The sequence below is a fragment of the Carya illinoinensis genome, chromosome 15 (assembly GCF_018687715.1).
Source record: "Carya illinoinensis cultivar Pawnee chromosome 15, C.illinoinensisPawnee_v1, whole genome shotgun sequence".
Classification (NCBI taxonomy): Eukaryota; Viridiplantae; Streptophyta; class Magnoliopsida; order Fagales; family Juglandaceae; genus Carya; species Carya illinoinensis.
The window spans coordinates 8,872,523-8,896,045 of NC_056766.1; the positions used below are offsets into that span (position 1 = coordinate 8,872,523).

Genomic DNA, 23,523 nt, shown 5'->3' on the forward strand with positions numbered 1-23,523 from the left:
TCTCATGCCATTTATTATGCTTCAAGGACTTTGAATGATGCCCAGAGAAATTATTCTACTACTGAAAAAGAACTTTTAGCTGTTGTTTCTGCTTTAGAAATGTTTCGATCTTATTTGCTTGGTACTAAAATAATTGTTTACTCTGATCATGCAGCTCTTCGTTATTTGATGACGAAGAAAGAGGTAAAACCAAGCTTAATAAGATGGATACTTCTCTTGAGTGAATTTGATTTGGAGATCAAGGACAAAAGAGGGACAATAAATCATGTCGCAGATCATTTGAGTTGTTTAGTTAATGTGGAGGATGAACTTCGTCTACAGAAAACTTTCCCTGACGAGCAATTGTTCTCTGCGAGTGTGACATTACCTTGATATGCGAATATTATAAATTATTTGGTTACTAATATGTTACCTCCTGGTTTTTCTAAGGCTAAAAGAGATAAGATCAAGAGTGATGCCAAATACTATGTGTGGGATGACCTATACTTATGGAAGCATTGTGCAGATCAAGTGATAAGAAAGTGTGTTCCTGAAAATGATATTATTCTTATTCTCACCTTTTTTCATTCTTATGCTTGTGGAGGTCACTTTGGAGCTAAGAGGACGACAAGAAAAGTGCTAGAATGTGGTTTCTATTGGCCATCTTTATTCTGAGATTCATATTCTTTTTGTAAGTCATGTGATCATTGTCAAAAGACAGGTAATATCTCCCAAAGGAATGAGATGCCACAAACCCCCATACTATTTTGCAAAATTTTTGATGTTTGGGGCATTGATTTCATGGGGCTGTTCCCGATATCTTTCAATTATGTTTATATTTTGCTTGCTATTGATTATGTCTCGAAATGGGTGGAAGCTAAAGCTACCAGGACTAATGATTCTAAAGTTGTTACATATTTTATCAAGTCTAACATATTCTCTGGGTTTGGAATTCCAAGAGCTTTAATAAGTGATCGGGGCACTCAGTTTTGCAATCGAACTATGGAGACTTTGCTGAGAAAGTACCATGTGACCCACAAGGTGTCAACTGCCTATCATCCACAAACTAGTGGACAAGCAGAAGTGTCAAATCAAGAGATCAAGTCCATCATTGAAAAGACGGTCAATCCAAGTAGAAAAGATTGGAGTTTGCATTTGGATGATGCCTTGTGGGCGTATAGGACTACATATAAGATGCCCATTGGTACGTCACCTTATTGGTTGGTGTTTGGAAAACCATGCCACCATCTAGTTGAGTTAGAATACAAGGCTTATCGGGCTATCAAGAGTTTCAACACAAAGACAGACGAGAGTGGAGAATATAGGAAGTTGCAATTACAAGAGTTAGAGGAAATTCGCAATGATGCCTATAAGAGTGTAAGGATTTACAAGGAAAAGACGAAAGCTATTCATGACAAGATGATCTCTAGGAAGGAGTTTAAAGTTGGTCAAAAAGTCATTCTATACCATTCACAGCTTCATTTGTTTCCAAGTAAGTTGAGTTCTCGTTGGATTGGATCTTTTGTTGTTACTAATGTTTTTCCTCATGGTGCAGTTGAAATTCAAAGTTTAACAACTTCCAAAGTATTCAACGTGAATGGCCATAGACGTAAGACTTTCTATGAAGGTTTCTAAGTAGAGAATGTGGAAAAATTGGACCTTGAGGATCTGATTTATACTAATTGAAGAAGAAAGCCTTGAGTCGAGCCAACAACAATAAATAAAGGCGCTGCTTGGGAGGCATCCCAAGAGGAGTTGGTCTTGTTATTCTCACATTTTATTTTGGCATTTTCTTTGCATTTCACCTTACATTGGGGACAATGTAAGTTTTAAGTGTGGGGAAGGGGATTTAGGTTGTGTTTTAATTTTGGTTGGGTATGTCATGAGCTAGATTCAATTAAGCTTGAAAAATTCATAACATGATTGAATAAGTAGTCTTCCAACTTAGAATTAAATAGTCTAATTATTTTCCTTGAGAATGGTAGTAAATAAATTTGGTAGACAAAAGCCGGTGAGATTTTGAGCCTTTAGACTAACACATCCATATAAGTGTCACTATTTTCTTTCATGTGAGATATTATTCCATGGATGTGTTTCTCTAGAACTTTCCTCAATTCTCTTTGAGGTCATATTGACACATGCATGTATGACCATGAACATGATTAAGGCCCTCTTCGTTATAAGCTACATAAGCCAAATAGCCTACCTTGTAATTAATTTTTCCCTTCATTTAACCCCTTTGAGCTTTATTGGTTTTTTTTTTTTTTTTTTTTTTTTTTTTTTTTTCCGTTTATTGTGAACCCACGTTACAAGCTTTAAACCTGAAAAACAATGCCTTTACCCAAGCCATAAAGCTAGTGAAGCATTGTTTATCATTATGATATGTATGGGTGTGCAAGAAATAAATGTGGGAGTGTCTGGATTTGGGGTATGGTTATGACTGGTGAAATGGAACATATTTTCATTCTCAATTCATGAGTTCCATTGTTGATGTAATTTTGGTGAAAAAAAAAGGAAGAAAGGAAGTGATGGAGGAAATTGCTTTTTATATTACAAATTGTCCATGTTCATAATTCCTCCTAAAATTCCAATAAAGGGGTTTATTTATACATGATATATACAAGGTGGAAGCTATTGTGAAGGGTCGTTCCCTGCTGCAAACGAAAAGTGTTCCTTTTGAACGATCTCTTTTTCAATGCAGGAGTTTTACATGGTTTAAATGCTTTAAAGCCAAACTGATGAAGCTTATGAATGGAGTGATTGGTTTTACAAGTCTTATATATTCGAGCTTGAGTTGATTCATTTTTACTCCACTAGTTTCGATGGCTTTTGAGCTACACTCCCAAATATTTCCCACCTTGATCCTAAACCCCGTTACAACCCGTGAAAAGTCCTTATGACTCGTGTTATGCATGTGATCTCAATGGTGGAGAATGAGAAGATATGCAAGCCTATGGTAGATCATTTCCATTGGAATAAATTTGAGCGAAACACATACCCTTCAAACACATTAGAGTCGAGTGTTTATTTCCATGAGGGTCTATGTATTTAGTTTACTCCATCTTTGAGTGAAAATGCTTACTAAGTAATTGTAAGTTGTTTAAGAATGTTTGTTCATGATATGTTATGAGTTTTGAAGAGCTTGGTTGTTCATGGTTGATGGCGTTGCAACCTTGGTGTTCTTGGGAAATTGAATTTAAGTTTTGCCTGAGGACTAGCAAAAGTTAAGTATGAGGGAATTTGATGAGAATAAAAAATGTCATATTTTTCTCCCATAATGTTTAGTATTTTATACTTATTTGGTGCCTAATGGTGAATATTCAAAGTATGAATTGATATATACTTGCATCAATGATCAATTGTAAAATTTCGATGGTGGATTTTGACTTAGATCAAGGTTTGTTCTTTTGATTGATTTCAATACTTTAATTTGAATTGTTCCATAGTTGCACTTCTTAAAATTTTTTTTTGTTATACTCAAAACCCCCTTCCTTGTTCACGTAACATAAAACTTGACTAAAACTTTCCATCGAAATGATCCTTACTTGCACTACTACGTGTATTTTTAGGACTATAGGTTTTATTTTTTGTTGCTTGCAACAACATACCATATGGAGTTTAATAATTTTTCACCAAAATTTAAGAAAATCTTGTACCTTCAGGCAACCAAACTTTCCCTAAATCTTGATATAAATCATTTGGCCAGATTGGATAAAAAAATTATATATAATAACAACTATTTAAATAAGAGCGAAAATAAATATTATATAAATCATACATACATTTTTTTTTTTTTTGGTAAATGGACGAAGGTCACCTATCCATGAGTGACCTTGCCCCAATTTTATTAAAAAAACCCCGCTTATGGCAGAGGAATACCTTGGTAACAAGCCCAGGTCACCGTTGAGTGTTCAAAGAAACCTCAGGTGCCAAAAAAATCCCAAACTAAAAAACAAAAACCCAACCCAACCAAATCACCCAACAAAAAATCATAGTCTAATATAGGGCATGCCAAGTTTGTCTAAATGAATTAATTCCCTAATCCGACCTTGCATGGAAGACACATCACAAAAATCTCAAGTTAAACCTTGGGTTCCTTGCTTTGCCAATAAATCTGCCACCATATTAGCTTCTATATAAATATGATGTAATCAAACATTAAGCTCATGACCCATGTTTTTCACTTCCTCCCAAAAATCCCAAAGGAACCGATATTTGCACACCCCCGATGCTAACCAACCCATTATAAGAGCAAAATCTGATTATACCAAAACATCCTTCAATCCCAACTATATGCATAACCGAAGTTCATCGAGAATAGGTCTACATCCCTTAATCATACCTGCATTTAACAGTAAGAACATGCATATAAAAGAAAAAAAAAATCATATTTTTTTATTTTTTTAAATATAAATAAATAATATTATATTATTTTATAATCTGACCAATTTGAATCTTGACTAGACCGATTCAATGACCTCGGGCTGAAACTGTGTTAAAAAATGTAGGGGCTAGGTCGGATCAACAATAACCAAGGCCTATGGTGCAGGCCTAATTCTCTATTCCTTTTTTTAGGCTAGGCCATAGAAGTGGCCCGTTACTTTTCTCTTATGCTGGGCCAGAGCCCACGACCCAAGGCCCTTAGTCTTTCAAAATAAAACCTCTTAGTTTTTATTTCTTTCTTCTTCGGGTTAGGCGACAATAGTGGCCCTTTATCTTTCTCTCGGGCTATGCCAGAGCCCAAGGCCCTCAACTTTAGGAAAAAACCCTAGGTTTTCTTTTATTCCTTAATAGTGCTGCACCTCACCTCAATTTCTTTTCTTCTTCCCTCAATATTCAATACACAGTCCTGCACCTCATCATCCTTAATACTAGCATGGCATCTCAACAATGGTCCTTGCCGGTAAGGAGAAGATGACATCTCATCCCCAGCCTCCTCCCGCCGTCAAGGTCCACCTCTTTTTTTTTTTTTTTTTTTTTTTTTTTTTTTTGGTTTTACAAAAAATCTCAGAGAGGAGATTCGGGCCATCAATCGAAGAGGATCTCCACAGCAGTAGTGGTGGCGTTCTTCCATCCTAGAATACCCTTGAGGGCAATCCAACCACCTCCCCGCCACCCACTGCTAACCTATATGGTAGCCTCAACTCTCTCTTAAAAGGAAAAAAGTAAAACCCAAGCAACAATTCCATCTATATCAATTCAAAATTTTACACACGTAGAACTAAAACTACAATTTTATGTATATGTGTGACATTCACGTAGCATTTTATGCATATCATATCAAGATGAGCAATTTATGTTTTTTATGCATAATATCAATACGAAACAGTCTATTTTTTTGTCTTCTAGACCGAAAAGAAATATCAAATTGAGGAACTGGCATGTACAATATTTTATCGAGATCATAAAAATCTATAAACTAATTGTAACAACCTGCTTCTACTTTCTTTTATAGTTACGAGCCTTGTTCTGCATACCGAGCATTGATGGTGTGTTTTTAAAGATATCAAGTAATTTTTAAAACAAGTCCACTATTTTAAAACTTACGAATATTTTAATTGTCCTGTAAATATTTATATAGGATATTTTCAATGTTATTGGACTAAGCTTGATTTTAAATAACACAATTATAATATTTTTGAAGAGTTTCAAAAATGTTATAATTGTGGAAAATTATTTAATTTAAATGATTTTAGCCATTTAAAAATATTACAAGATTTAAATTATGTTGAAAACTCTAGATTAATTTAAATGGTTTTATTCTCATCAAGTAATTACAAAGACTTCATCATTTTATCAATTATGAAAGAATATTATTTTCTGAACTTTAGTTTATAAAATAATATTCTATTTTAATTCCTCTTAGTGTTTTCAATTAAATTAATGTTTACACATTTTCAAATCAGTATTTAAATCATCACGTTTAGATCGTTCTGAAGATCCCAAGACAAAAGACTTGGATTAAATACCCAAGCCCCTAGCTTTTTTCCCTCATTTCCTCTCTTTCCCTCTCTCTTCTCCCTTTCTCCCAACTCAACAGAAGCCTCTCTGTCCCTCTACCTTGGCCTTCTCTCCCCCAGCCCAGCGTCGCCGCACGCCGTCCAACTTTACCACCACCATCAGTGTGTTTCCCTCATGCCGGTGAATCCAACCTCACTGGTGGTGAGTCCCACAGCAACCCCTCTCTCTCTTCTCCTTCCTCCAACCAAAATGGGTTTCACCTATTTCTACCCACCGTAGCACTGCCATAATTGGCCATTACGACCTCCGACCACCACCAACAGCTTCACCACTTTACCAGCTCCACCTCCATGGCCTTCCTTTCCCCCAACTCTCTCCCTCTCCATTGGGTTCACCTCACTCACGCACACACATCATGCATGGATTCACCATACCCATGCCGCCGTACACGGTAACCCAAGTTGCCAGCCACCACCCACAGCCTCCCTTAACCACCATGGCTCCTCCTTGCCAGCCAAGCTATCCACCTTTCTCATGCTCTCTCACACACTGACGGCCTCCCCTCCACCTCGATGCCAAATCTGCGGCCTCTAGCCACCGTACAACCACCACCTCGCCACCATAGCTCGACCGCACCTCTCTCAAGCTCCTTCAGGCCTAGCCAAGTTCCCTTATCTCTCCCTCTCTATTTCCCTTGGTTGAGACCCATGGCCCAAACTCCATGAGCCACCGTGCCTCCACCGTGTGCCACCTCGACACCACCACGAGGCCACCACTCTAGGACCACGACCAAACCTTTCCTCGCTTAGATCCACACCTATAGCCACCTCTAATAGCCTAAACAGCCACCGTATGTGGTTTAACCACCATGTACGACTCTTTCGACACCTTTGAAAGTGACGGGCAGTGAGCAATGCATAGGTTATCCCTTCGATGGACCGTTAGTTGGTTGGTTGGATTACAGACTGTGTTGTTAGTATTGTGGAGTTCGATTGTGAAATGTGGCTGTGTAGTGAAGTATTGGGCGTAATTGTGTAGTGTGTTGTAGTAGTGTTGTGTTGTGGTGTGGCGTAGTATGAAGGGAGTACATGTGGTGTGTACTCTATCACCATGTGGCGTGTATCATAATGGTGCATGGCGTAGTGTGGATGAAAGAGAGGTCATGTGGAGTGTACTCTGTGTGGTGTTGTGATGCACCGGATGGCGTGTCACAAAGGTTTTGATGGCGCAGTTGAGGAGCATAGAACGTGTTGTGTAGTGTTTGGAGCTGTGGAACAGTATCTCAGAATAGTTGTGACGTAACCCTGTCCTAATGACGGGTGTCACAATGTAGCTTGAGGTTAGGCTCAAGCTACATGACGAGATTAAGGCATAGAATGAATGAGTCTTGTCATGTAAGTATTGGGATGAACTTATAAAGGGGCCGGAAAGTAGGAAGGTCCTGTGGACTGGGTTTGAATAGAAATTTGTATCAGAGTATGGAACTTGTTTATACAAGCGGGTGTCCAACAGACTATAAGTTAATCTTAGGTGATAAAAGGTAAGGTACATGTGCATCTGGTGAGACACGTGTACCAGATGGATTTACCATATATAATGGGTAATCCATCCTAAGCATGGTTGCACAATGTTTAAGCCTTAGAGTTGGCTTAAAGTCATGTGGCATGTATGGATAGGAATAAGGATTGAGTATGGGCTAGGATACATGAAGGTAGTAATGGATATGTTGTCTAGGATTGAGATGCCTGACTTAGTTAGACTGAGTCATGCCTCAGAATGTGCTTAATAGGATAGTAAGACGAAGGTCTTAGTGTCTTAACTCTAAGGTGAAACATGGAGGTTCACTTTAAAGGATAAAATCTCAAAATAGAATGTTAAATTCGGAAAAGGTGACCCAAGTGGGTCCCAAAAAGAGGAAACGTGGTAAGGAAGACATAAAAGATGGAGGTAGTAATTGTAAATGGACTCAGAAGGTTTTAGCATAGTAAATGGTACGTAAGAATATAGGGATTGATGGATAGCATTCCAAGTTAAGTGTAGTTCTATTTCTAGTATAATTGCTTATGTACTAGATAGAGAATGATGTTGAGATTATGTGTGCATGTAGGTTGCCATCTAATAAGCACATGAATAGACTGTATGAAATGAGTATGGGATGGAGTCCAGGTAAGTCTTACGTTCATACTCTTCTAGAGTTTTCTAAATAAATGAAAATGAAAATGAAATGATTTTTCTTTATGATACTTTACGAAACGATACGAAACATGTTTTACGAAAGAACGCTAAGTATAAGTTTTCAAGTATAAGTATGTAAGGGCCCACCTTGGCAACCCTTTTTTATGCACCCCAAGTATGTAAGTGTATGCATGTGAATGGATGGTATACGTAGTAAGTACTGGATGTATTTTCACGAAATGAAATGTGAGGCTAATGCCTCATGTTTTAAGCGATGCTTTGAAGGACGCAAAGAAAGTTTTTTAAAAGGCCCCTACGAAAGATGATGATTTAAACGATGCCATGAACTGATGTTTTAAATGATGCCATGAAAGATGATGTTTAAGCTCATGCTTCTAAATAAATTTTATGAATGAACAGATTGAAGGACTGAAAGAAATGAAAAGAACTTAAAGAACTGAAATGAATGAAAGGACTAAATGCTTTAATATATGAAAATAAGTAACGGCTACATGAATGAACGGATAAAGGTACCAAAGGATTAGATTGGACAGATTGCAATGTCTAGTAAGTATTACTGGTAGTGCACCCAGTGCTAGACCCTAACGGAATGGATTCCTAACCCGTGGCCACCGGCGGAATCAAGCTCTAAAAGACCTCTAACCCTTACACATGAGGCGTAACAGTGTGCAATGACCAATGAAAGTGATAAGAAAGAATATATGCATGTTAAGAAAGAATGTATGTATGCTAAGACTCTTTAAGAAATAAAGGCAACAAGGCGTGGGGAACCGTTTTACATAAAAAAAAAAAAAACTTATTTTAAAGAAAAACCCCACCTCATAATGTTTTAAACGAATGAATGTCTATATATGATATGTATGGAATGATGACTGCATAACTAAAAGCCTATGTTATTATATTTTAACTGTATGAAATAATGCTTACGAGTCATTGACTCATTTTAGTTTTTATGCGTGCCCTCCCAGGTACAAGATGAGCACGACACATCAAGACGGACACAGCCCAAGAGGAAGATCACAGAAGCCTAGGCATAACATTTTGTGTGAAAGACTTTAATTATAAAATTTAATGTTTTCCACTGTAACCTTTTAAATTAAGAAACACGTTATATTTATAAACATGGAGTCTTTCGTATCCTGGCATGGAAGGAAAAGAAATTTCAAAACAAATAGTAACTCCAGTCTCTTTTCATAAAACCATTTTCTTAATGACCCACCACAAGGACATGCATTACACTAATGCTCTGATAACACATGTTAAATATTTTAACATGAATATTAATTATCAGATCTTTGACTTTCTTTGATCCATGATAATAAATAATAATAGTTAGAAAACATACCATCCTCTATTATAGTTTGATAATGAATCTAACCTGACTATGAAAGAATGATTACCTTAGTAACTTTATCCCAAATGTCTCACGATAGCTAGAGCACAATAATATTGTAGGTGAGAGAACCCTTTAATCTCTCAATGCTATTTATAAATTTATAGCCGTCATAAAATGTATAAACTTTGTTTTCCACTTTGATTAGATATAGAGGTATTCTTTTTTTTTTTTTAAATGACTTAATTTCATTCACTGAAATTGAAGTTACATATATGACTAATCAATACAAGAAAATCCAGATTATCAGCCAAACTACACATCTGTTAGGGGTTCCCTCGCTAATAAATTTCTTTGTGACAGACATTGTCTAAATTTCTATACCTTCTCTCCTGACAATAGTTATGAGAGAAAGCGCTCTGTTAAAGCAGAGTTAAACGACCTTTCTTCCAAAGAAGAGAAGTACACCCACGCTCCATTCTCCCAAGGAGGAGGAGTACAACCACACTCTCTCCTCCCAAGGAGAAAGAGTACAAACACCTACCTTCCTCCAAATGAGGAGTAGGACTAACACCCACCTTCCTCCAAAAGAGGAGTAGGACACTAACCTATTTCTTTTTTATTTATAAAAACTAAATTAAACCAACAATTGCAAATACAAAAAAAAATAAATAAAAACTGGCTATGGGCTGTAAGAACAAATGGACCCAACCTGAGACAAAAGGCCCAACTTGTGTGCTTGTGGGGGCCCAACCCGTTAGGGTTTCCAAAACTTCCTTCTGCCGCCGCCACCCATATTTTCTCTTTTCTTCCTCTGCATCTTCCCCCGCTGAGTCCCCTGCACCAACGCACGAGTAAGGGACTCCTCACAAAGTTCACTGAAGTTTCACCCCGGCCCTCGCCCTCATGCCGCCGTCTCTTGCCCAGCCTTACCCCAGTCCGGCATACGTGCATAGCATGCTTCGGAAATCATCGAAAAATAGTCCGGCGTAGCATGCTTCGGTTGGAGTTCTTCACAGTCCACTCACAAGCGACTTCAAAAATCATGGTCCACCCGCAAGAGACTTCGGATTGACTGGTAGCATGCTTCGAAATGGCTGGTAGCAGGCTACGGTTTTGCTAGGTCAATCTGCTCATGCCGCCTATCTCAACCATCTCGGACGTGAACAACCTTCTATTTTTCAAGATGAGAACAGAGCTCACGAGCTCATGCTGATACCCAGCTTCGGAGGCCAAACAAACACCAACACAGAAACACCACCCTAGAGTAGAGGTGGTCACTAGAACCTCTACGTGAGAGATACACCAAAAAAGCCCTTAAGCCACCATTAAAATAGCCACCTCAAGCCTTATTATTAGTACTTAACCGACCTAAACAAAGACAAGAGTAACCAGAGAGATGGGAGGGAGGGGGAGCCAAGTCTCCCACCTCCCTCTTGGGAGGACTATCGGCTTTGTTCTCTAGAGAGAGAGAGAGCAAGAGAGAAATGCAACTTTAGATATAGAGGTATTCTAGTCTCACTATGACTCATTAAATTAAGCGATAAGATTGAGCTAATCTAAACCCACTAGATATAGGTGTGTAGGACATAGAGTTTAAATAAAACACTTACACTCTGAGCTGCATTTAATGTGACTGATCTCATGGGGGATACAATCCTAACTTGACTTTCTCCCATTAATGCATCAGGACTGGAGAGAACCATCGGTTGAATTCCCTTATTTTGGGCCTCCTTTACCATTCTAGTTACAATTGTTGATATCATCTCTAGACCAAGTGTCTAGGTTTGTCTCAGGCTTAGTCCACCATTTTCCTACGGCATACCACACATATTCATCTAGAGATTGGAGAAAGGTCCTTATTCAAACATTCCAATAAGTGTAGTTGTCCTCATGAAAATATGGAGGGGCTAATAATGATGACGACATGATCTACAGGGATACAGATCACACACGAATGAGTAAACCACATTCTGATGCCAATTAAAATTACCCAAATACCCATATACAACAAAACTTCTAAATATCTACCAATTCTATCAATTAATTAGTTAACCAATATTCATGCAATTATTCAACAAGAACAATATTAACATAAAATAAATCAATTGCATAACACATAATTTAGTGATGAAAGAAAACCTTTTAAAGAACTCTTTAAAGATAACACCCTACGGGGGAGCCTACCCAGCCTACCGTTTGTCTCTACCACAGTAGCAACAGAGTCTCTGACTATATTTAAATATTGACTTCTCTACCGAAACTGAACTTTAGTGGCTGAAACAATCACACTATCTGAATCTCGGATCATGATCACACTTTTTGAGTGAAACAATATAAAAATTATCAAGAGAATTTTCTTACCAAAATAAGCATTGGAAAGTGCTCTAAAAAATCTTCAAAATTGAATCTCTGTTGCTCCGAATTAGTAGGACAGTTTAAATATATTTCTAGAAGTAATTTCTAAGTCCCAGTGAAATTTTTCCGACGGTTTGAATATGTTGTGATAGTTTTACTAATAGTTTGTTAACTGCAAGAAACTATCTCCACAGACTTGTAGCCGTTTCAAATTTAAACTCTTCAATGGATAAGAAAAGAACCTTGGGATTTGGAATTACATGTTTTGACTTAGCTAAAATACTTAATTATAAACTCCAAACAAAGTCAAAATACTTTACATTCAATAACTCACAAAATTTAAACTCATGACAATGTCTATTATCTTATTAACCCCCCCCCCCCTTTTGATGTGGTTACAAATCATCCACCCGAGGGTTTACATAAAGTCAAGAAATAATACCAAAACCCAGGTGATCAACAAAATTACCAACCTAATAAAATTAACAGTACTTACAATGAAAAAGGGAACAAAATAAATTATAACCCTAAACAAGGAAGTCCCCAAAAATCCGTATGTAATAAGACTCGAAGAATTCCCCTACCAAGGTCAGAACCTATAAAATACTTACACCGATTATAAGCACCTTCTTTAGCAAGATAATCTGCAACCATGTTGGTTTCTCTGAAAATATGACCAATGGAGCAATTTAAGTAAGAAAACAAACTATTTATATCACCCCAATAGTCCCACAAATACCATAAGTTGCATTTACCGGTCTCGATCCATCTCATAATAACTTTAGAGTCTAACTCCACCATTATGTCTCGAATATCCAATTGTTGTGCTAAATTTAAACCATCAAGTAAAGTCCTCCCTTCAGCCACATTGTGGGAAACCTACCCATAGTGAGCTGCAAATCCCTCAATCACTTGGCCACAATAATCTCTCAAGCCAGGATTTTCGTGAGAGCTTCCATTGACTTTAAGTTTATAATTACCTCTACTTGGCTTTATCCAAGCCACAACTTTCATATTTTTATTAACAACTTGAGAGATCAGACAATTTAGATCATATAAAACTTATCAAACTTACGATGCGGGGAAAAAATATCTATTAACATCAACTTAATCCACCGCACCACTCCTTTCCAATCAATTTTTTTTCCCTTCCATTTTATCATCACACCGTGCTTTACACAATGCACATGTGATAATGATAGGCAAAATTCCACGAAAATATCCTTCTTAAGAAGATGCCGATGCACGAAGCCACATAACATTTATAACAACATGCCATCTTCAGAGTTGAGGCAGTTGAACACCCAAAATACCTGCAAAATAATTCCAAACCCTAACAGCCAAGTCACCACTACAAAGAATGTGGTCAATAGATTCTTATTGTGGTAATACACAACAATGACACTTTGATACTAGAGAAATGCCTAGCTTAACAAGGATATCATCCATAGGTAACACTTATTTTTGAGCACGCCAACTAACAAATGACATTTTCTTGGGAGCAAATTTATGCCAAAGCCATAAATTTAGTAGAGAAACTTCCATCTGGATTAGTCTGCCAAATACGCACATCAGTGCCACTTGTTATCTAAACCGACGAAGCAATTATTTTCTCAACCATCTCTTTCGACACCAACGTACATAATTTAGAAACATCCCAACTGAATTAGTTAGGATTCCAGCTACTAATAAATCTTCATCTCCACTAATATCTTCCAAATTTGCAATGACTCCATCCCCAAGCCAGATGTCAAACCAAAAATTGCATTCACCATTTCTAAGCAAGATTCTTGAATTGTTTATCACTATCGGCATCACTGACATAATGCCTTTCCAAAATCTTGAGCTTGCGGAATTAGAAAGAATTGTAGGGCGCTTCTCACCCACATATTTAGGCTTAAGATTCTGAATGCCCAAGCTCCTTTCCTCAACCGGCAAGCATATATTTTTCCAAGACACCCATTTTCTTTTCTTTTTATCATCAGTCGAGCTCCAGAGAAAATTAGAGAAAATACTCTTAAGAGCTTTGAAGATACCCTTATTACATTCATAACAGATAAAACATGAATTGGCATGCTAGATAAAATATGTTTGAGAAGCGTAATTTTACCCCCAAAGGATAGAATGTTACTCTTCCAACTAGCCTTTTTTCTTTTCTTTTTTTTGAATCTTCAACAACAAAGGGTCAAATAATTTGATTGTAATCCATCCCACATGCAACAGAACAACAAGATAATTACACGACCATTTACCATCCATAAACCCCATTATCCTCAATATCTCTAATTTCCTAGCAAGCAGAAATTTAGAGGAGAAAAAGATAGAGGACTTAGCCAGACTAACTAGTTGCCCTGACATAGATTGATATGCATGTAAAGTCTTCATAATCGGCACTAGAGATCTTTTACCGCCATTTGAAAAAATCAATACATCATCAGCATAAAGCAAATGAGAAATCAAAGTACCTCCATTAGCATTAAAAGGCTTGACTTTCTCCTTTTGAAAATCATCATTAACCATCTGAGAAAGAAGCTCTTGTGATAAAATGAAAAGATATGGCGAAAGAGGATCTCCTTGTCTAATGCCACAAGAAGGTTTGAAAAAGCCCTTCATCGAACCATTAAGCATAACGGAACACATAGGAGAAGAAATACAATTAAAGATTAGGCCCTTCAAATGATCTGAAAAGCCAATCACTTCATTACTTTCATAAAAAAACTCAATTTCACCCTGTCATACGCCTTTGCCATATCAATTTTAATCATGGTATTGTCACCTCTCACTTTCATGTTATACTATGAATCATTTCTTGAGCAATAGAAATATTATCAAAAGGTTCATTGATAATATCCTAGGCATGATGAAAAAACTTGCAAAAACACCATCAGGCCCCGAACTACTATCTTGCGGAATCAACCATAGAGCCTCCTTAATTTCTATCATCTAAGGGACTCTGCATAGCAATCGATTATCGACCTCAGAAATAATAGAAGTTAAAAGGTTCATACCAGGATCCTCTAGGAAAACAGTCAACGTCAATAACTGCTGTTGGAAAAAATCTACTACCCCCTCAAGGACTGCTTCACCTGATTCAATAATGCAGCCGTCTTCAAGAGTCAGATTCTTCAATGCTTTAAATTTCTTTTTGCATCTATGAGAAGCATTGAAGAAAGCTGTTTTTTCATCCCCTTCACAAATCCACTTAATTCTTGATTTTTAACACCTCATAGTCTCCTCTCTATGCAAATATTGAATATGCTTTTGCTTGCATCTCAATTTCCATATCCTGTGAATAGTTTTGCTAAACATTATTTTCTAGTTCCAAAAGTTCCTCTTCAATGACTTTAAGATCCACATCCACTCTACTGAAGACCTCCATATTCCACTTCATCAATACTTGTTTCAATTTCTTTAACTTGCCACTGAATTTCACCATCAGACACCCTTGAATATCCTATTTCTAGCAATCATGCACCATAGCTAGGAAATCATCATGATAGCACCACATTCTTTGAAAACAAAAAGGCTTAGGACCAACACGACTGTCATGCAATAGATAACTAACCATTGGACAATGATAAGACGACGTGCAAGGAAGATACTCCATACGACCATTAGGGAAAGTCGATACGAAAATTGTGTTCACCAGTACTCTATCAAGTCGAGCTCAGATTCTTCCACCCCCTAACCTCCCATTACACCAAGAAAACCAATTGCCAGAATAAGGAATATCAACCAAACCACAAGCTTGAATACAATTATTAAATTCATCACGACCTCGGGAAGAATGACAATTACCACCAATCTTCTCTCCTTTAGACTGAATAATATTAAAATCACCTCCAAGAAACCACAGTAAGCCACCAACATCAATATCCTTAAGATAATTCCAAAGAGTACTTTGATGTTCTTGAAAACAACTGGTGTAAATAAAAGTAGTAAAAACTCGAGAATTACCATGGGAAAACTAGCTTGAGAAAGCTTGAGCCATCACCAAGTGCAGTTGGAAGTCAATTCCATCTGCCCAGAACAACCAAACTGTACTGCCCACTTCCACATTATTACAAAAATTAGGAAGATGTAACCACCATGCCCAATGGGCACACTTATTGATTGAAAGAAAATGTTCTCAAATTGCTACAACCATGGACATTATTTGTTAAGAATATGTGGCAAACTTGCCTTCGACGAACAAATCCCTCTAATATTTCAAACAAGAATATTCATCAATTAATCATGTTTATTGGAACGCGTTGTCCATTCAAGAACAACAATAGGTTTCTTCGTTTTTCAACCTCAAAATTTCTGTTTCGAAACTTCAATCTCACTATCTGAATCATAACATTTGGCTGCCAACTCTTTAATCTCATCTTCATTATCATTATCTGACAACCAATGAACTATCATCGGATGATTCAAGCAACCGTTACCCAGCATAACATTCTTGGTAACACTGTGACATACTTCACATTCAAGAGTTTCATCAATCAATTTTAAGGAACTTTTGAGCAAACCACAATCTCCTAACAATTCATCAACAACGACATTATCATCCATAGTCTCAGATTGCTCAAACCAAGATAGGAACCCAGTGCTAATAAACAATCCCAAACGCCTTCATCACATTTTTCCTTCTCACTATCATTATTTAGATGACTCACTAGAATATCCACATGATTAACATCTAGAATAAATTGATTCTTTGAAAGTAAAACACCATTAGGATCAACAAAAAATACCTCCATCATATCTTGAGATTCGGAATTGTTTTTGTTCCAAATACGTTCCAAAATAACCTCCCTCCTTGCTTTCAAATTGTCCTTCTTTCCCTCTACAGCCTTCTGAAATTTCTCTTCTACTTTTTTCTCACCCACCACTTTCCACACCTTTTTCTCCACCACCTTTCCTTCCTCTTCCTCTACTACTTTCTTCTTCCCCTTCATGATATTCTTTTCCTTGGATTTACATTGGTTTTCCACATGACCCTATTTTCGGCACCAATTGCAATATGCTGAAACATGCTCAAAAATAACTTCCTGATAGTGACTATTCTCGAGCCCAAGCAGACCAATCCAAAAATGGGATTTCAACGGCACCAAAACATCCATCTCCACACCTATTCTAGCCGCTTCCGGTCTCTTAATGCACAAGGTTGCATTATCACACTTCAAAAAGCATCCAAAACCATCTCCAAAACTTTTTAACATGGAATATTGAAAATAATTTGATGGATGTCCTAGTCACATGATCCATACGGGGACCAAAGGAGATTCATCATCTTCATTAAATATCGGGGTCCAATGGAAAAAATTGTATGGAACACCATCAACATCTAAATTTCCTCTAGCCATAACAGTCACAAAGCCATCTTCGTTTATCAGCCGAACGAGTATATTACGAGGATTACGTAATTGCCCAACCACTAGCATGGATTTTATACCCCATCTATTTTGGATAAAACCTCTAATATGATCAATAGATGGCCAGCGTCAGTGAAACTTTAGAACCATTGCAAATCGAAACAGTACCATCGATTTTGAGATTTCAGCCTGAGAAAACATAAAGAACATCTCCTCCTCAACAAATCTAGGTTCACGAACCAGAATGCCCGTGGCTAAGGTTGTGGTCAATTAACCAAAATATCTGCATAGCCTCTCTATAAACCGCCTCTAGCAACGTTCTTCAAAGGTTCTTGAATGCCTCCGCTCTCCTTCCCATTCATAGCAGACGGCTACGCCATCGAGGAAGACGACGGCTCCACTGGATTCCCCATGTAGCAAACCCTAGGCGACGCAATCTCTCTCCCTCTTCTGTTTATTTCACTAAAAGTATCTTAGTCACCTATTGCTAGCCAAACTCTTTGAAATTCACATTTTTAAGGTACATCCAACTTAATGAGTTTTTGGGAGGATCTTGCTCTTCTGGTATACAAATCTCTCCCTTAAACTATTATATAAAATTAATATATCTTCAATGGTTAGGTACTCAACTTTAAGTTTTTGTATTCAGATGGTGGCAAAAGAAAATTATTGCTTTAGTGTGATCCTGCAAAGATGCTTCATTTTGTTTGTTGATAGTATTTCCAAGATTCGTTGTATCAAAATAAATATCAATGACCAATGAGAAATCATTGTTGCCAGAAATATTTGAGGGCAACAAATTCTAGTTCTGTAAGCTTTTACATGATCTATAACAGATATATAGTAAGTATTGAATGCGAAGAAGTATTTAAAATCAAACTAATATATAAAAGACAAGAATATTCTTTGCATAGATATTATAGTCTATAATAGTATAACATAGATTATATCATGATTTAATAAACTAATTTATATCGCAACAAGAATATATCAATATTTATAAAAGAGAAACTTATAGTTCTGTAAATGTTACGTAAGTATCTTACCCAAGGGCAAAGGAACACAACGGGTAGTTAGCGTTTTGTGAAATTAAAGAGACGTAACAAGATAATTGAAAAATTGCAATATAAACTTAGCTCTTCAAGAGCTCAATATTGTTCGATTCTAGTTTCTTATATTATACAAATGATTCTCAATACACCCTTTCATAGGCATTGGAAGATAATTAATATGAAAAGGTGATACATAAATTAATGACATAAATTAATGAGATATATTAATGAATTAAGAATTCAAAGAGTTGATCTATTAATGGGCTAGAATTCTATGATGTGGAATCTAAATGGCCATCCACAAAGGCTTCAACTTTTTTTCAATTCATAACACAGTCTCATGTATTAATGCTACGAAAAAAGAAAAATGTGCCTTAACTTCGACAATATGTCACAGGATGTCATCAGTCTCGATTGCAATATTAACAGTCACCTCTACTATGATGGCATTTGATTTGAAATTGATTCTTTGAGAAGAAATATGAAGAAAGAACAATGTGCCTCAACGACCACAATATGTCATTGGATGTCGTCAGTCTCGATTGCAATATTAATAGTCACCTCTACTATATATGATGGAATTTGATTTGAAAATTAATGATTTATTCTTTGAGAAGAAATTAGAGACTCCCTATACTTATTTGTCATGACTTTTCCACGAGAAATAGATTAACATATTCTAATAAAAGTTGACACGTCATTATCTGTAATACGGAGAAAATAGTAGCTTCCAAATCCTTATTAATGATCATGAGTTGTCCACATTGATCAACGAAGAATTCTTTCCTGAGATTTAACTGCAGGAATTATTAAAGTATTCGTTTCTTTTTCTTTCATTCGTTTCTTTTCTTTCAAGCTTTTTTCTTTTTTATTATTTTTATAGTTTTTTTTTATCCTAAATAAATGTGGATTTCACATGATATCAGAGTATAAATCCTAACTTCAAATTTACGTTTAACTTTTAAGAGCAAACGATGATCTCCCACTTCTTCAATTAATACACAGTATTTCGAATTATTAGCTAGTCCCGATACATAAATAATTATGCATTTAGTGATCTCTTGAAGTGGTGGCTTCAAATAAATTAAATAAGAAATTTCTTCCTATGAGAATTTAGAAGAAATGAGTTTGTCCATTTGATTCTCTTTGTCATGGCAATATATCATGTACATCTGTGAAATGTCATTATGTTCACATTTCACGTTTGGAAAAACCTTAATAAACAGTTAGAATTTGACTTTAAATATCCCCAGCTTAGACTTCGTCGTGCATGACTATCCCAAAAGGATGAAAATATAAAATTTGCTTCCAAAATCTTTAGCACTATGTGCACTTTTACATTCAATATTCTTTCCCTCAGTTTTATATATATATCCACAAATAACCACATCATATTCATTCCGGACGACATTTTATAGCAGTAGTTGCACAGGCCTCTAATATCATGGATTCTCCAGTATTATTCCTTCTATTATCTTTGTCATTTTCTCTCTGGTTCTCATCTTCAAGCCTGGAAACCATTCATGAAGGCACATCACTTTCATTAATAGAGAAATCGGAAGACATTCTGATATCACCAGATGGAGTTTTCTCTTCTGGCTTTTATTCCGTGGGTTATAATGCCTATTGCTATGCCATATGGTTCAATAAGCCATCCCGCGGCAAGAACCTAACTGTAATCTGGATGGCAAATCGTGATGAGCCTGTTAATGGAAGGAGCTCCAAGCTCTCTCTCCTCAAATCTGGTAATCTTATCTTAACCGACGCTGGGAAGTTTACAATTTGGGAAACAAACACTCAGTCCCTCTCCTCAGTACACTTATCTCTTTACAACACCGGTAATCTTGTTCTACAGAACATGGAAGGCGTTACTTTATGGGAAAGTTTTGATTTTCCAACAGACACCCTTCTTCCCCAACAACTACTCACTAGAAACACAAGGCTCGTCTCCTCCAGAAGCCAAACCAACCACTCCTCAGGTTTTTATAAGCTCTTTTTTGATAAGGACAACCTCCTCCGCCTTCTTTATGATGGTCTTGAGGTTTCCAACGTATACTGGCCAGACCCGGGGCTCGTGAGCTGGGATGCTGGGAGGTCCACGTACAACAGCAGTCGGATCGCAGTACTTGATACATTTGGGAAATTTAGTTCTTCTGATAATTTTACTGTCATGGCAGCCGACTATGGGCCGAAGCTTCATAGAAGACTAAAAATTGATTATGATGGTGATGTTCGATTGTACAGTTGGGACGAGGAGGGGGAGACGTGGTTTGTGTCCTGGCAAGCCATTCAGAAACCTTGCAAGATTTATGGTATTTGTGGGGCAAACAGTCTTTGCAGCTATATTGTTGGTTCTGATAGGAAATGCTCTTGCCTTCCTGGATTTAAGATGAAAAATCTCACAGATTGGTCTTACGGGTGTGAGCCTGAGTTTCATCTTTCTTGCAATAGAAATGAGTCTAGCTTCCTGTTGTTACCCAGTGTTGAATTCTTTGGTTATGATTATGGGTTCTTTCCTAATTACACATTTGATCAATGTAAGAATTTATGTTTGCAACTGTGCAATTGCAAAGGATTCCAATTCAAGTTCTCCCAGGATGATGGTTTTTCAAAGTGCTTCCCCAAGACATTGTTGCTTAATGGATATCGTTCCCCAGATTTCCCCGGTGACCTCTATTTGAGACTACCTAAAAGAAATCTCTTCTCCTATGCAGATTATATACAACATTTCACACTAGTTTGCTCAAGTAAAGGTACAGTGCAACTAGATAGAACGTATAAAAGAAGCCGGGAAAATGGGATAGTAAAATTCATGCTCTGGTTTGCATGTGGAGTGGGAGGACTTGAAATCATCTGTATCTTTTTGGTGTGGTGTCTCTTGAGTCGAACTGAACAAACTTCTGATGCAGACAAACAGGGCTATCTTGTTGCTGTCACTGGGTTCAGAAGATTTACCTATGTTGAGCTCAAAAAGGCGACAAAAGATTTTAATGAGGAGATTGGAAGAGGTGCTGGAGGAATAGTGTACAAAGGGGTATTGCCTGACGATCGAGCTGTAGCAATCAAGCGTCTCAATGAACTTAACCAAGGAGAAGGTGAATTTCTAGCTGAAGTAAGCATCATTCGGAGGATTAACCACATGAACTTAATTGAGATGTGGGGGTACTGCGCAGAGGGAAAGCACAGGCTTTTGGTGTACGAGTACATGGAATATGGTTCTTTAGCCCAAAACCTGTCATCGCGTGCACTTGATTGGAAGAAAAGGTTTCACATTGCCGCAGGCACAGCAAAAGGCCTAGCCTATCTGCATGAAGAGTGCTTGGAGTGGATTTTACACTGTGATGTAAAGCCACAGAACATACTCCTAGACTCTAACTATCAACCAAAGGTGGCAGATTTTGGGTTGTCTAAACTACAAAATAGAAACTTTGAGAATGCAAGCTTCTCAAGAATAAGAGGAACCCGAGGGTACATGGCTCCAGAGTGGGTTTTCAATCTTCCTATCACCTCCAAAGTGGATGTTTATAGCTATGGAATTGTTGTATTGGAGATGGTGACAGGAAAGGGACCAACTAAAGGTGTCCATGCTACAGATTGTGGAGGGGAGATAGAACCCAAAAGGTTGGTTGCTTGGGTGAGGGAAAAAAGGAATGTAGCGACTGCAATGGCTTCTTGGCTTGAGAAGATCGTTGACCCATTACTAGGAGGCAATTATGAAAAGGATAAGATGGAAATTCTAGTAACAGTTGCTTTGCAATGTGTAGAAGAAGAGAAAAACGCAAGACCCAGCATGAGCCAAGTAGTTGAGATGCTTTTACGACAAGAAATTGATAGTCACAGTGATGGTCATGGTGTTAATCTCTAATTGGGAATGGTACCCATTCTCAACCATAACAAATTAATAGTTATTTTCATTGTAAATAATTAATTACGAATAAGTGTTTTTCAACTTGTAGTAATGAAGTTGTGTACTTGTAAACGTGATTGTGTATATTATCCAACGAAGGGTGAAATCGTGTGAATTAGTGTTTTGTATCTTTCTTTTCATTTTTTACGTCTTTCCATAGTGTTAATTGATTTGGCCTCTAGGTTGTAGTGAGTTCAGTAAGTTTAGTATGGGAGCTTGGACCATTGAGACTTTGGTCATGCTTAACTAGCTATACGTTAACTTCCAAGGATCACAAGCAAGAGATACCTCTGTAAATCCAAGGAACACTTTTTTTTCCCTAATATACAATATATCTCCCCATAAAAACCGGTATAACGTATGTTGGATCATATGTGTTAACTTTCTAGGTTAGACCTTCTCATCCTTTCAAAAAAAAAAAAAGGTTAGACCTTCTCATAAATTTGGATCATTACTATATATCTATAATGCGGCAAAACAATTTTTGTAATGCTATTGATGGAGAAGGATTGCATGACATGTTACAAGAAATGAATAAAATATTCTTACATGTATCCAAAAACATTCGTTATAGCTAGTTTCTTGATCATCACACAGTATAGCACAAAATGACAAGGACCAAGAAAAGTCCCCTCCAAAGTTCCTTCCAACTTACCACTTCTTATCATCCATGGGTGAATGCTAATGAGGTATATAATTTGAAGCACTTACCTTAAGTGGTAGATATATGAGCCACTTAAAATGTATCATATCAATAGATATGATAGTAAATGAAGTATAAGAAAGTTGTCATCGTGATGTGAACAATTTGTCATCGACCATTTGGCCATAAATAATTTGTTTTCCCTAATCGATGATAAACTTGGCCTGTAATAAACGTCCAAGCATTGCCCGATATTCGGCGCAGGCAACGCGACACCTGGGTTGCAACCTAGGCTTGAACCAGGTCAGCACCCAAACATTTCCTAGGCGCAACAAGGCCAAAATTGAAAGCATAGACACTAAGAACCTTAATATAAGATATAGAGGGATTGATCAATCCAAAAACCAAATCATAAGTGCTATATCTGTATATATACATGTTTATTCTTCTAACTTAACAACGCCAAAATAGAACTCCTTTTTGTAAGGTGATAATTGAAAGATCAATTTGGATAATTTACTCCTTAATTTGAAACTTTAATTATGACGTGCACCCATCTTTAGACTTGGACTTTTAAGTGGGAAAGAAACCTAATTACGTGAAAAATTAACATCGAATTGCCATTGTTTCTGGCCTTCAAAAACAATAACTCGAGTACTACAAGTAATTGAATAATTTGAAACCTTTGAAACAGAGATGTTGTTTCACCTAACCAAGTTTATTCCAAACTTAGT

At 37.0% G+C, this 23,523-nt stretch overlaps 1 protein-coding gene across 1 annotated transcript; it reads left to right on the forward strand.

Annotated features, from left to right (window-relative positions):
* Positions 1 to 19,683: 19,683 nt before the first annotated feature.
* LOC122297556 (putative receptor protein kinase ZmPK1) lies at positions 19,684 to 22,227 on the forward strand. Its single transcript, XM_043107665.1, has one exon. The coding sequence runs from the start codon at positions 19,684 to 19,686 to the stop codon at positions 22,102 to 22,104; it is 2,421 nt and encodes an 806-aa protein (XP_042963599.1). The 3' UTR covers positions 22,105 to 22,227.
* The last annotated feature ends 1,296 nt before the right edge of the window (positions 22,228 to 23,523 follow it).

Bases quoted from the DNA above. Each gene is read 5' to 3' on its own strand.
- LOC122297556 (XM_043107665.1), top strand. From the start codon at position 19,684: ATGGATTCTCCAGTATTATTCCTTCTATTATCTTTGTCATTTTCTCTC.